This window comes from Bacillus rossius, chromosome 6 (genome assembly GCF_032445375.1).
Source record: "Bacillus rossius redtenbacheri isolate Brsri chromosome 6, Brsri_v3, whole genome shotgun sequence".
NCBI classification, from domain to species: domain Eukaryota; kingdom Metazoa; phylum Arthropoda; class Insecta; order Phasmatodea; family Bacillidae; genus Bacillus; species Bacillus rossius.
In genome coordinates, this window is record NC_086334.1 from 19504474 (window position 1) to 19519341 (window position 14868).

The following is a 14868-nucleotide window of genomic DNA, read 5'->3' on the forward strand; positions in this document are numbered from 1 at the left end:
CCCCTCCCCTACCAAATACCAATTCTTACCCGATCTATTTTTAGTGGAAACATAGGTGGTGTCAGAAGTTAGGCCTCTTAACATAATTATTATGACTCGTGCAACAGTTAAGAGTTCGTCAAGAGTTCTATGTTTTCATAGTGTGCATGTAGACTTACAATCTTGATGGTTGAGAACCTTAAGGCCCTGCCATTTTAAAATGCTTGCGAAAATTTTTCGATTTAAGTGAGATGTACACAGGCAAGATGGCTGCAGCAAATAAACGTGTTATTTTTTTTTTGTAGCACAGCAGTCGTCGAATCAGAAGGTGCTGGCAGAAGTTGAGGAATCGTACAGTCAGCGGGATGAGCCCGACGAGCCGAAAGGTGAGTCTGATAAGTGCTAGTTCCTCTCTACAGCAGGATCACAAACTTATGTAAATATTTGGAATGGAAATATTTAGTTCCCCCTCTCCCCAATGTTAGGTCATCACGTTTAAAAAAACATTTGCCAGAATTCTGTGCGTAAAGTTCCTGTGTAAAACTAATCTACTGTAAGGGAAACACAATTTAGATCCCTGCATGTGTACCGCTGTCTGTCACCACATTATACATAACTGTATGAGTCCTTAGCTAAGCACAGAAGGCTAATATGCATGCATGTAGTTAAACTAAGTCTATACATAGTGTCTTCCATGAGACATTACAGTTTTTTTTTGCCCTAGAACTGCTAAAGCCAACACAGCTCAGATTTTTTTTTAAATTTTCCATTATTTTCTAGAGGGGTAAGAAAACAAGATGTATTTTTCTGTAGGTAGTATGTTCTCGTATGAACGATACTTCCACGAGCAGATAGTGCGCAAGAAGAAAGACCACTCCTACCGCATCTTCAAGAAGGTGAACCGGCTGGCTCAGGACTTCCCGACAGCTCACGAGTACAGCTGGGGCAAGAAGCAGATCACAGTGTGGTGTTCCAACGACTACTTGGGCATGTCCTGTCATCCGAAGGTGAAGGAGGCCGTCAGGTTAGTCTTTACAGCTTTGCGTTTGTGTCGGCCGAGTCGGACTTCAGTACAAGTGTTTGCATGTTAATATGATAAATTATTTCCCACTTTTTTTTTGCTGGTTGCTATTACTGTTTAATCTTATGTGTGAACTGGAAATTACAGGAATTAGAGTTCCCAATCAAATTGCCTGTAAATTTTGGTTATTAATAAATTATTAATTTTAAACATCACAGTTCCCATAAGCATTTTACAATTTTTGTATTTTTAAATTATTTTATTGCTAGTCAGAATAATTTTCAGGTACAATAAAGGAAAATAAAACCTTTATAATATTGCGATTTTATTATCTCTGTGCTTAAGCACAATTATTTAACTGGGAAGAATAGTAAAAACAGACAATCACTATCAACATGAAGTTTATCAAATTCAAATTTTTTTTTAGTCCATAATAACTAATGGTAATTAACTAATAGTAGTAAAAAAAATACTTAAACAAACTTAAGGTGGCTTCTAACTCTGATGGCTAAACAAAAAGGGAATTTTGAATTGTTGGCTGCTGAAATAGGGTGCTAGGGATGTGCGAGTACCAGATATTTTCGGGTACGGTTCGAATCCACAATTACCCGAACCCGGAATCGTACGTACATGGATTCGAACAGTATTACAAATATTCACAAAAGTTATAAATTAATTTAATACGGCTCAAAAATACTAGCAGCGAAAAATAAAATTAGGCTACTATTACGTAAGTATTTATAATATGATGTATCAAAGAAAGATATGTAAATTAAATAATCAACACAGTGACATTAAAAGAATTTCGAGATTTCGAGAGCTTAAACTATAATTACGAATTTCGTCGCATAGCAAACTATAAACTGAAAACAATTACATACCTACAAGAAAAAAACATATTGGCTATTTATTGGAGAAAAAATGGTTTCGTTTGCTGAAACGTTTATAAAACAGATTTTCCTGTGGCATGCAGTTTATTACGATTGAGTTGGTGAATCAAATATGTTTTGGTTTTCATATTTTAAAGTGTTTATTATTAATTAAGTTTACATAATCATAAACATTTCAATCTCAGTGTAATAAATAATTGCCAGTAGTTACCAAAGGAAAGTTTCAAGCGACGGTAAGGGTTGCGATGTGAGGCGTGTGCGTGTCTCAGGCAGGCCCTGGACAGCCACGGGGCCGGCGCGGGGGGCACCCGCAACATCTCGGGGAACTCCTTGTACCACGAGGAGCTGGAGGGAGCGCTGGCCGCCCTCCACCACAAGGACGCGGCGCTGCTCTTCACCTCGTGCTTCGTCGCCAACGACTCCACGCTGTTCACCCTGGCCAGGCTGCTGCCAGGTCGGTGGAGCCGGCACCCCGGACCAGCAGAGTGATTGTTAAACTGCTCAAGTTCTCAAAATTCAGTTTCCCAGACCTCCATTTCTAGTCACATCTCAAAAATGGCGCGTAAATGATGATTATTGTTGCAAATTTGAATTTAAACAAAAAAAAAGTTTCTATTTTCTAATTAAATGTTTAGAGTATCTTATCTTTTGATTTGTTTGTAAAATAAGAGTATTATTGATATAATTAGCTTATATATATTAATTTGTAAATACAGTTATCATTTTTAATAGGATCGTGCAACGAACAGTGGTTGTGCTATGCTGCCCGCAGGATGCCACATATTCTCGGACGCGGGCAACCACGCGTCCATGATCCAGGGGATCCGCAACAGCGGCGTGCCCAAGCACATATTCCGCCACAACGACCCGCGGCACCTGGAGCAGCTCCTGTCCCGGGTGGACGCGCGGGCGCCCAAGATCGTGGCCTTCGAGACGGTGCACTCCATGACGGGGGCCATCTGCCCGCTGGAGGAGCTGTGCGCGGTGGCTCACTGCCACGGGGCGCTCACGTTCGTCGACGAGGTGCACGCCGTGGGCATGTACGGGCAGCACGGCGCGGGCGTGGGCGAGCGCGACGGCCAGCTGCACAACATGGACGTCATCTCGGGCACTTTGGGTGCGTGCTGCGCGGCCCGGCGATTCCCGTCATTGCTGCCACTTTGGATTCATAACACCGATATTGGTATTCCGTCGGCCCAGAGGCATAATTTTTCAGTGTAGATTTTGCTTATCACTTCATGATTCACCCAATGAGTAAATGTCAACTTTGAGGTTAATTTTTATCAGGCTTTCAACAATGTTTGGATCACTTTCTAGGTCCTCAGTTAATCGAAGCTACATAATTTAATCAAGACTTCTTCTGTATTTAATTACCGAGGGCAAACACAAAAGTTATAAAATCCAGGGGGTCAATTTGTATCTTTTGTATTGTGTTATAGTACAAACAACTACTACAAACCCTCCTGTTGTTTGGATGCTTTGCTATATAATTTTTTTTTTTTTTTTTTTACAAGAACTGGGTATTTTATCAACAAAATTATAGCTCTCGTACAGAAATTAAAAACTAAAAATGACAATCTGAAAATTTCAGAGTGCGTGTTATTGTGGTTTGTTTTAATTTTTTTAGAAATTGTAGTGATTAAATGTTAGTGTTACAGCCGTTGATTAAACCTTTGTGGACTGAAAACTACCTTCCAAACTGCTAGTTTGGCAGCCACTGCTCTAGTCTCTGCTCATCAAGAGTTCAGGGTGCCGTGTGGCAAGGGCTTTATTTTGCATTTGTTAGGCTAATCACGGGTCCAGGTTTTTCACCGATTTTAATGATTTGTGTATTTATATCTGCTCTTCTGGTTCATAAATTTAACCTGATGGTGCTTTCCTGTTGTAATATTTAACTTCATCAATAAATGTTTCTGATTTAAATCTTTCAAATATTTGTAAGATTTATCAAATTTTTAAACATGAAAAAAAATTTGTGAAGGCGTGATTTAGATATCTGCACAGAAACATTTGATCGCCATGAATGCAGATTCTTCATTGTGAGCGTGTTATTGAATTTGGGTGTCACCGCGACTGCGCTGCTCGGCTGAAACGGAAGGCGCGCGGGTTGTTTTCGACAGGCAAGGCGTTCGGCAACGTAGGGGGCTACATCGCCAGCAGCCGCGCCCTGGTGGACGTGGTGCGCAGCTACGCGTCTGGCTTCATCTTCACCACGTCCCTGCCGCCCACGGTGCTGGCAGGAGCCCGGGAGGCAGTGAGGATCCTGGCGTCCCCCGAGGGGCAGGAGCTGCGCTCCAAGCACCAGCGCAACGTGGCCCTCATGCGCGGCCTGCTGCTGGAGGCGGGGCTGCCCGTCGAGCCCGCCCCGTCCCACATCATCCCCATCAAGGTGAGCCGGTGCCGTGTTCCGTCCTCGTGGAAACAACAGGGTTGCAATTGTAAACAAGAAATCATTGCTGATATTTCTAGATGCATGTGGTATTGAGTTGTCATGTTGTCATGAGCATGTTGTCTTAAGCCGATGTGTTTTTTCTGGCTACCCCCGTAGTTTCTCCTTTCTCTTCTCGCCACTCTGTGGCTTCATGTCGCCCACGTGACGCGGCGTCTGTAGAGGCGTGTGTCTCTCCGGCAGGTGGGCAACGCGATGCAGTGCAGCCGCGCCTCGGACGTCCTGCTGCAGGAGTATGGCCACTACATCCAGGCCATCAACCACCCCACGGTGCCGGTGGGGGAGGAGAAGCTGCGGCTGGCCCCCACGCCCCACCACACCCCCGCCATGATGCACCGCCTGGCGCGGGACCTGTCGGCGGTGTGGCGTCGTCTCGACCTGCCCCGGGTGCACGACTCCTAGTGCTGACCCCGTGGCCTCGCTGCCGCTTGCTTGTAGGATGTGCAAACCTCTATATTGTTTTAATCATTGGTGCTAATTATGAAACTCATTGATTGTTTATCAAATGTTATTGATGGATCATTTTTTTATCGAGGCTAGATTGAATAGCACGTAAGTGAAATTGCAGTAATTTGTAAAGTGTCCCATTCATCCAAATACTTATTGTTAAGATTTTTTTTTGTCAATTTTCTTGAGGCTAAAGCATAATAGTTTCTTGTATGCTGTTGACAGCAACTTGTTTGTATTCTGTAAACAGATCACACAACCGCTCAGTTTGAATGACTATTTATACTTATTGTAATTATATTAGAAGGAAGGTGCTGGTGCAATGCTTTAAACAACTACGTATATACTAACAAGGAACCTAATATTATTTTATTCTTGGGAGTTGGTAACGAAGTTGTAAGATGAAGTGTGGCGACTTTACTTTATACGTTTAGATATGTACGTTGTTAACACTCAACATGGCACGGGTTCAAACTGTCATATTTAGGTATTGACTTACCTAACACTTACAAAGGGCAGTGTGCTGAGTAACTTAGCCACTGTACTGGTCTCTTTGGTAAGCAGCAGAGTCCTTAGTTTACAGTAGTTACTGTGGCTGGAAAAATTAATTTATAAATGATGCAAAAAAGATGGTTTGAAGTTACAAAATATTTTCCAATAAAAAAATTAGACTGTTGTACGGTCAACCCCTCTATTCCTGTGAATAATCTGGATATTGGTATTTTTGGTGTTTTGGTTGTCTAGGATTATGCATGAATGTCATAGTCTTTTATTTTCATTCTTACATTACTGAAGAAAATTTTTTAATGCATGTTTTTGACTAGTTAAATTTGATCAATTTATGTTAGTAAAGATTACATTATTCAGTGCAGTTCTACGTAACCACTCAAGTTGTCGTAGCAATAGTACTTGTTGACTCAGGCTACCGTGGTACCCTTCAATTCAGACAGGTGATACTTTGATGTTTTTGACTTACAAGAAGGTTGAATTTGAAGTGGTCATGGTAGTTTTGCACTGTGGGATTTTTTGTTTTGTTTACATTAATTTCTCTACTTGGCTTCCTGAATGCTTAGGTTTAACCAAGTTGAAAGGGTCATTTCTAAATAGAATGTTCTGTTGAGACCTATGAAAATTTAACCTTTCACACAAGAAGTTGAAGTTAGATGTTAATGCTGCACTGTGATGGAACCTCCAACATTTTATGAGCGCTGAATTTCTAAGGTACTGTGTCTGACCCATAAACTCAAATTGTGTCTCATGCCCGTAATTGGGATTCAACCAATGACTCCTGCTTCATCACATCAGCCTTCATGCTTCATCAGCCTTAGTAGTTAATTTGCATACAAATAATGGAAGTCATAGTTTAACACCCTGGTACTAGGTAAAGGTCATGGAAATGCAATATGAATACTGATGTCTCACCTGTATTAAAAAATCTTGTGCATTTTTGGTAACAACTGTTGCAGTCTCTGTGGTAATGAGTTTGCATTCCACAGCGTATTTCTGTGTTCAAAACAAGAAAGTAAAGATTAGGAGTGCAACATTTCTGGTTGTTTGTGATAAAATAAGGTTGTGGATGAATTTGGTTAAACACGTCGGTAGTACTTGTGTGTGGAGATGAAATTTTAAGAACATATATTTTGTGAATATACAGGCATTTAAATTTTATCCAGAATTTTTTTTTAATAGTTTTATAAAGTTTGATATTAAATATTAATTTATTTTATAATTGTAGCAAAATAATTACATTTATAATTTTGTATTGTGCAATATGCCATGTTTTTTTAAGTCAATAACTACTTAATTAAGTATAGTGCTCTATTATAAATACTAGTATCTCTTAGTACAGTATTACTAGGGACATCATTTGTGTTTTTATTTTATTGCAAAAAGTGGTGTTATTTTTCAGCTGAAAGTAGTGTTATTTTCCCAAATATTTTGCATGTGTATATGTGTGCGTGTGTGTGTGTGAAAATGCAGCATATAAATTGACCACCATTTTGGTGGAATAAATATTACAAAAATGCTTTTAAAAAATAAAAACAATAACACAGAATCCTTCTGTTTTAAAAAGGAAATTGGGCAATAAATAAAACCATAAAATCTTGTCTCTAGTGATAAGACATCAACTGTCTGAACTATGAAATGGAAAACTTCACTCTTAAGTTCACATTAATGATAATCACAAGAATCGCACCTTAACTTCATGGATGCTATGTGTACAATGTCTTAGCAGTAAGAAATGCTAAAGAATGAAATCAGGAATTTTGTTATTTTTATTCCTTTTTGCACCATTTATTCTTTTATAACTGACTTTTTTTCTTTCACTGAAGACATTGATCACTGATGTTTTAAATTTGTTATGAAGTGTTTCATTTCGTAAGTTGTTACGAATTGTTGGTATTCAGGTTTTTCTGCTAACCTTTTTAAAAAAATTATTTTATCAAGAATTCTTTTTATATTTATGTTTCAGACTAATATCTACTACATGCATTTATTTATAAAGCATTTATTTTTCTGAAATGTTGTACTGCCATATTTTTAAACTGTTTTGTGTCAAATTTGTACATGTTTTAATACATTAATATTAAAGTAGACTCCCGATTATCTGGGTGTGGGTTATCCAGTTCTTGAGTTTACTGTGGTATATTTTCATTTTATGGTTTTAATTTTTAGAGATAATTCTTTTTTTAAAACAAGAAATTCTGATATTGTTATTTTTTTTTATAAATCCATTTTATTCATAAAGATTTTCATAAATGTTTTTTAAAAAAAAAAGAAATTACTGTCATGTATTCCTAAATACTAATTTCACCAAAATAGTACAATTTTGACTGTTTGTGTGATTAATTTTTACAATAAAATAATTTGTAATAAGTATGCCTAGGGAAGAACTGTTTGTGTGTTTGGAGAATGTACCGATCACAGAAGTTTACATGAGTTACTAATAATTAGAGTCCCGTAAAAATGGTTTTATTTTTCCTTAAATTTCGTTTTGAAAAAATCAAATTTCGGTTTTATTTCGCTGTTTTGGTTTTTCATGTTTACTTTAACTTTTGAGAATGGTTTTATGACCTACAAGTTTTGCTTGGCTAAATAATAGTGGCACGGCGTATACTCGTATACTGCACTCTAAAGTCAACACTATTGGCAAATAAAAATTGTAGGCTTGAAACAGCTCGGCACGGCCCGGTGCCGCCTAGCGCGCTGCCTCGGCACGGCCCGGTGTCGCCTAGCGCGCTGCCTCGGCACGGCCCGGTGTCGCCTAGCGCGCTGCCTCGGCACGGCATGTCTCAACTTAGTATTCTTTTAATATTTCTTGCTGCTGTTCTTTGTCCCGTTGACGCCGTATTCACTTGCTCTGCGGTCGTATTGGATTTGCTGAGAAGTGTAGTTACGGCAGTTAAAGGTCACTGATTTTGCTTATCAATCGGCGTAGTGCCATGTGTTCATGTTTACGAGTAGTAGAGGTGTAAAAGTAACGAAAAAAAGTGTACCCGTATGTATTCGTTACTATAACAATTAGTACTCGTTACTATCGTGTCGCTACGTTACTCGTTACTTCTGATACCGCATAACATGCAATGTTATTTTGCAGCAACGAATCGAGTTGTATTGCGTACGCGTACAGTATGACGTCACGTAAATAATAATAAATAGAATATAAACAATTAACAATATTTGATAATTAACAGTTTTTGTTAACCAAGAAACAATTAAATCTCATTAGAGCGGTTTTATTATATTATCTCTTTTAAGATAAAAACAACAAAAAACGTGAAAATACGCGATAATAAATAACAAAAACATACATATTTCTAATTTGTAAAAAATACTTTCTTATAAACAGTAAAAAACTTGGACGACAAATTTCCATATTATACTTAATAAACAAACATCGTTCTTTGTAACGTAAATTCATCGAATATGCGCGCGCATGCGTAAAACATACGAAAAATGCGAGTAACGAAATCCAGCCGTGTGTAACGTTTCGTTACTCGATACTAGATGGCGCACCCGTTACTCAGTCAGTACCGAATACATACAGTTTGCTACACCTACAGCTCTAACGAGTAGGTTGCCAAGCCAGTCAAACGTAGTTGAAAGCATGAGGTTGTTAACTGTTCAACATGAAAGGAAGAATTAAAATTTTATATTTCTCTACAAGATTAATGTGTAAATACAGCGGGTTGAAAATCATGGCAGCTATATTGTGTTGAAAACATCGCCGGTATTTTTTATTAACTTTGTGTTGATGCTCAGGTACATTTTTCTCTTTTTAATTAGTTTATGATTGCAATTACTGCTTTCGTTTCAAATTGTAATGATTACGTGACGGGAATACTGTAAATCATTATTTACTTTCATTACAAAGCGGCCATGTTGAAACTTAGAAAAATGGCGATGTGCCGTCAACGTCGTGTTTACTTGTTTTTCGCGATGTCTTGCATGGGTGGTCTAATTCATTATTATCAGTTTTATTTCTCGATGCTGTGCGATTTCGGTGTTTTGTCGCGAATTAAGGTAAATTGCGGTGTTATTTCGCGATATCGCGATTCGCGAAATTTCCGTGTCTCTACTAATAATGTTATAAGAGATTAAAGCTTAAACCAAGAAAAACTGATTTTTTTCCAGTACATTTTTACAGAATACATTCAAGTACAAACTTCATGCAGATAAAATAATAATCAATAAATTCTATTCATTAAAATTATTATTATTTTATTTAAATAAAATTATGTTAAAATACTTGATTTATTTTAGTTGAATTTTGGTGCTTTGTGGTATATTTATTGCATTTTGTTGTTAAATGGTGCGTTGACATGTTTTTAGGTGTTTAATTTTTATTGCAATTCATCATATAGTCTTGTCTCTACCTGTTGTGTGCACATCAAACAAATTAGAATACCACTGGACCAAGTAAACATGCACCAAACTCAATTCTTTTCTTCAAATGTACAGTAGAATCTCATTATAGCGAGCACGGTAATAGCGAGAACACGGCTATAACGAGGTATTTTTGAGGAATTTACGGCGTGAGCGCTTGAAGCGCGCTTTTGTTATTTGTCTGCTTTATCTCCACCCCTCTCGCTCGCCCCTAGACATCTTGCCGTTGACGCCTGTCACATTCTTCAGCCGTGCAGTCGCCACCTAAGTGCGTGGCTTAAAAATAGAATCCCATCCTTTCTTTCTTTTATCAAACTTCCGTTAGTTATCTGTGCCGTCTGCCGTGTGTAGACAAAGTTTGAGATTGGAACAGAAACAACGTAAGAAAGTATTTTTTACAAATTAGAAATATGTTTTTGTTTTTATAATCGCGTATTTTCACGTTTTTTTATTGTTATCTTAAAAGAGATAATATTAAAAAGCCGCTCTAATGAGATTTAATTGTTTTTTGGTTAACAAAAACTATTAATTATCAAATATTGTTAATTGTTTATATTCTACAGTATTTATTATTATTTACGCGACGGCATACTGTACGCGTACGCAATACGACTGGATTCGTTGCTGCAACATAACAGCATGTTATGCGGTATCAGAAGTAACGAGTAACGTAACGATAGTACTAATTATAGTAACCAATACATACGGGTACACATTTGTTTCGTTACTTTTACACCTCTAGTAGGCACTACCGTATTTATTTTCGAATCGCTAGGACAGTTTTCTTGTAAGTTTTGTTTCGGTCAGTTGTTGGGGTATTTGTCCGGGAAAGGGTGGTGATGGTTTGAGTTTAATCCCAAATTTATTTTCTAAAAAAGTTGACAGGTTTCTTTAAATGAAAAAGTATAGTTTTCCAGCGACTATTTCGTTTGAGGCGTACGTGCGTTGCCGCAGCCGCACTCCTGCTATTTTGTAAGGAATTAAATTGTCGCGCTACACTAGCACCACCTGTTAGCAACATCCCGAACCAACATGGCCGCCAGCAGACAGCCCGCGTCGACGATAGATAGCAGGACAATGCTGCGTCGGCCGCGGGCTGAGATGCTATACTTACGTGGCGTGGTAGGGTATTCTGGTTATTTTGACGCAATCGGAGATCGAATCCGTACTTATGGGGTATCGTTTTAAAGAGAATTCACACATCTGCTCACAGAAATTAATATTTCGTTAATATAACCTGTTATTTTCCAATTATACAGGTTTAAACACAATTTTTATGCTATTTTCGGTTAATTTTAATTTTTGGGGGCCAAAATTTGTCCAATTCGGTTATAGCGAGGACACGGTTATAGCGAGGATCAAACCCGGAACCGTGACACCTCGCTATAACGGGACTCTAGTGTATTTACCATCAGCAGTTGTCTCACTATAATGTTCTTAGTAAGAAACGGGATATTAGATTTCTTTTTAACTCATTAATGTTCATATAAAGAAGAATTGGATGGGTACCAAATCTGCGTTTATAGTACATTTCTTAGAGAAATTTTGTGTAAATTAAAATACAGCTAGTTTTCCTCATTAGGTTCTCCTCTAAATTAAAATTGCAAGTCATGAAGAGTAATTTTTTTATAGCACACAGAATGAAAAAAATTGGCTAATGAAATTTGACTAAAATACAGAATGTAAAATAAGTAGCATTGTTAATTATAATGCAATTTTTAAGAAGAAATTTTCTAAATAATTATGAAATTTTACAAGCCTGAAATGAAAACCTTTCAGGTGTGAAGTTGGCCACTTTTTAGGTATTTTTAAGTAGATAATGGTGTCATATTTACTACTATCTTTTACTTATTATCATACAAAGAAAGCCATTTCATTACCTGAAGTGTTATGTTTGAATTAAGATTGTTGGATATTCTACATAACCTTACAGTTGTAGTTTTTTTATTCTCTCTCAAGGTCTACAAACATTTAAGGGGTGTGTAAAGCTTCAAATATTGTTCAAGTACATAACACCGGCATTATCATGTTACAAGGAAGAGAACCAATCAAGTTGTTAAAATTCTTGCTGCCATTGAGTGGTTGCAACAGATTGTTACAATCTAACTGGAAATCCAGATCTTTAAGCATGGTTGTGAGCTTCTCTTGCTAGTCCATTTTGCCACACTTCTGATTGCAGCCTCTTCTCTATTTTTCTTTTAATCTTAAGTTTTCACTTTTAACTTTTCTGTAAAGCCACAGCATTTTAATGATGACTAATGTTTGGATGTAGTTCTGCCAGACATGGTTTAAGATACAGGCGCAAGCTGCTTTCTACATACTAATATTATTTATAATGGTAGATATATTTTGTATATTGCAGTAATTTATATTATGTTAGTGACATTGTTGTATTGTTGGTAAATGTTTTTATAGATATTTTATTTTATCATAACCCAGTTAAAAATTACAGAGCTGCAATCAAATTTTATAATATTTACTTACCAAAAATATTAAGATATCAATAAATTAAATATTATTTTTTGGGGCATACCGATATTTTTTTATATATCCCTATATTATTTTCCTTCTGTGACTCACTTTAAGTAAAGCTTAGCAAAATGATGTTTCAGTTACAGAAATTGTAATTAACCATATTTTAAAAACTTACATGTGGATGATTTTTAGTAATAATGTTAAAATAGGAATACCTGACACCTGCATGTTTTTAGATAAATTTTGAAGCTTTGCCACACAATAATTGCTACAATTTTTCACAAATTAGGTACTTCCAAACTGATAAAAGAATTAAAGCAATAGAAAATCTCAGTCGAGATCGTAAATGGGCCATCGAATAAGTTAACAATTGTTTGTAAATTTTTCGCTATCTAAAACTGGTTGAAAACAAAAAATTTTTTAAAACGAACCCTTACAGCAAGGGCATTAAAAACCGGGGTAGAATATAAAAACAAAATAATTTCTGTAACATATACAGTATCAAATGTTTTTATTTATTTGAAACCTTAAAATATTATCTAAAATTTTTGTTCATAAAATTATTTTATGACCAATCACTCAGTATAGCAAGGGGTGGAAATATGTAACTCCCTTGTTAGACATGCTATTGAATCCATTACAATTGTATAAATTTTATATTAAACTTTTGTTTTTGATGAGAAAAACCATTGCAAAAAGGGTATAAAAAAAGAGGTTAGGATTTTAAAAATTTTTATATCTGCAACAAGTACACTATTAAATCCATTATTACTACAATAATAAAAAAAATTAGTGATGGGTCGAATCCCATTTTTCCCGAATCCGAATCTTGAATTCGAATCCCAAACAGTACCTCGAATCCACCCCTCGAATCCGAATCCAGATCTCAAGGGTTAATTATAAAATAATTTATAAGTTAAGAGAAAAAATTAAACATTATGCAGAATTATTTAACCCTTTAAATTTTTATTTAAAAAAACAAGGATTTTGACACGGTCTGGATCAAGACGATTCCGTTTTTGGTCACATGTTTCCTGCAGTGCTGAACAAACGTTCAGAGAACACTGTCGCAGGTGAACACAAATATTTTTTGAACAGTTTATGTAGCCTGGGTGAACACGCAGACTGAGTTTTCCAGTATTCGAGGATGTTTATTTCTGGGTTAACTGTAGGATCACGTAAGAATCTGGTCACATTGCTGTAGAATCCGACTTGGTGGATTTAAGGCATTTAGGCATTATCTGTGAGTACAGTGATTCATGTATCAACGGAAATCAGAAAACGAAATTGAACATCCGACGGAACAATATTTTGTAGTTACCAGTTTGACATTTGTTTAAAGTCCCAAATGAAGATAAACGCTTTCCTGAAATATTTAATGGAAACTGAAAGGCGCCATCTTGGCTTCAATGGTTTTAAGCCATAAGAAATATTGTCGTGCGTCTTTAAAAATTAAGCCTCACTAAAGCATAGTGATTAATATGCCCAAAGTTAAAAGTGATGGGTGTTTTCTCTAGTTTACCCATTAAAATTTTTTATATTAATATTAGTTATTTTTTGTGTTGCTCAAAATGATTGGCTAACAAATTCATTGGTTGGCCATCATGGAATTCTCAGATAATACATATTTTAACGTTGGTAGTCTACACAAACCAAACTAGGTCATAAAAAAATTCATAAATAGAACGTGTATCAGAATATTTAAAATTGAATCGTGATTAAAATAATAATTGTTTAATGTATTAATTTTTGTCATTCATTATTTTATTGTTATTACTACATGTGCGACCATAACTTGTGATGAAAGTCGGCATTATTGTTGTATTACTAAGTAACAGATTTCTGGGTAAAGTTATTTAAAAAACAAGATTCATATTTCTAGTCTAGATCCTAAATGTGCTTTATTTTATTTTTTAGCATATTCTGAGAATACATCTATGATTTATGCCTTATTTAATGCCAATGTAGCGACAATGCATCCATGTTCATGAATATAAAGTAAGTTTCCCAAATCAGTAGGTACATGCTTCATAATTTTTTTTTTATAATAACGAATTAAAAGTACAATACAGTAGAACCTCGTTAATCCTTGACGTGCTAATTCGGAAATCGGATAATCTGGGACGATTTAAAAGAGCAAAGAAAAGAGAAGTAAAAATTGTCAGCCCTTAAAATTAACGTCACGCCGGCCGGCGGCTGGCAAACACTGCCAGTGTTGCCAGGTTGAGGGATAAATCCCTCAGAGTAGGGATTTTTTGCATTGAAAGGGATGGAGGGATTGTAAGCCGACCAGGTCATAAATGTAGGGATTTTCGGAGAGGTGAATGTCGTCTTCTTTTCTTGTTTGCGCTGTAGACACCTTTAATGAGAATATTCAGTCTATCGATATATTCTCTATGGTTTCAGACATTAAAACAAAAAAGAGAAATAAATTATTTGCATCCACAGTGGTATCCCTTGTTCGTGTCAAGTTAGACATGCAAAACGAAAACATGAAGAAGGCATGCTATGAATACCCAGTAACTGAAAAAATGCTGGAGTTGTTCAACGAAAACATGTACAAGAAGGATCACAAGGAATCTGAAATTGCTGGACTCTTGGCTGCTGAAGACGAAGAAGATGAAACTGTTATCTAATGTCAAAGTCTTTAGGACAAAAAAATGTGAAAATTTAAGGTAGAATTGAATAGAAAATGTAGTGTGTGGACTAGGTGTAGCCTA

General features: G+C 36.4%; 1 protein-coding gene across 3 annotated transcripts in view; it reads left to right on the top strand.

Moving 5' to 3' along the window:
- Positions 1-12203, top strand: part of LOC134532777 (5-aminolevulinate synthase, erythroid-specific, mitochondrial) — a 32358-nt gene extending 20155 nt beyond the window's left edge. For all 3 annotated transcript variants that reach the window (XM_063369615.1, XM_063369614.1, XM_063369617.1), the window contains exons 4-9: positions 285-365; positions 793-1003; positions 2160-2344; positions 2663-3007; positions 4011-4279; positions 4523-12203. In XM_063369615.1, the coding sequence (XP_063225685.1) occupies positions 285-365; positions 793-1003; positions 2160-2344; positions 2663-3007; positions 4011-4279; positions 4523-4741 (1310 nt within the window). In that variant the 3' untranslated portion in view covers positions 4742-12203. The remainder of the gene's footprint in view (positions 1-284; positions 366-792; positions 1004-2159; positions 2345-2662; positions 3008-4010; positions 4280-4522) is intronic.
- Positions 12204-14868: the final 2665 nt, after the last annotated feature.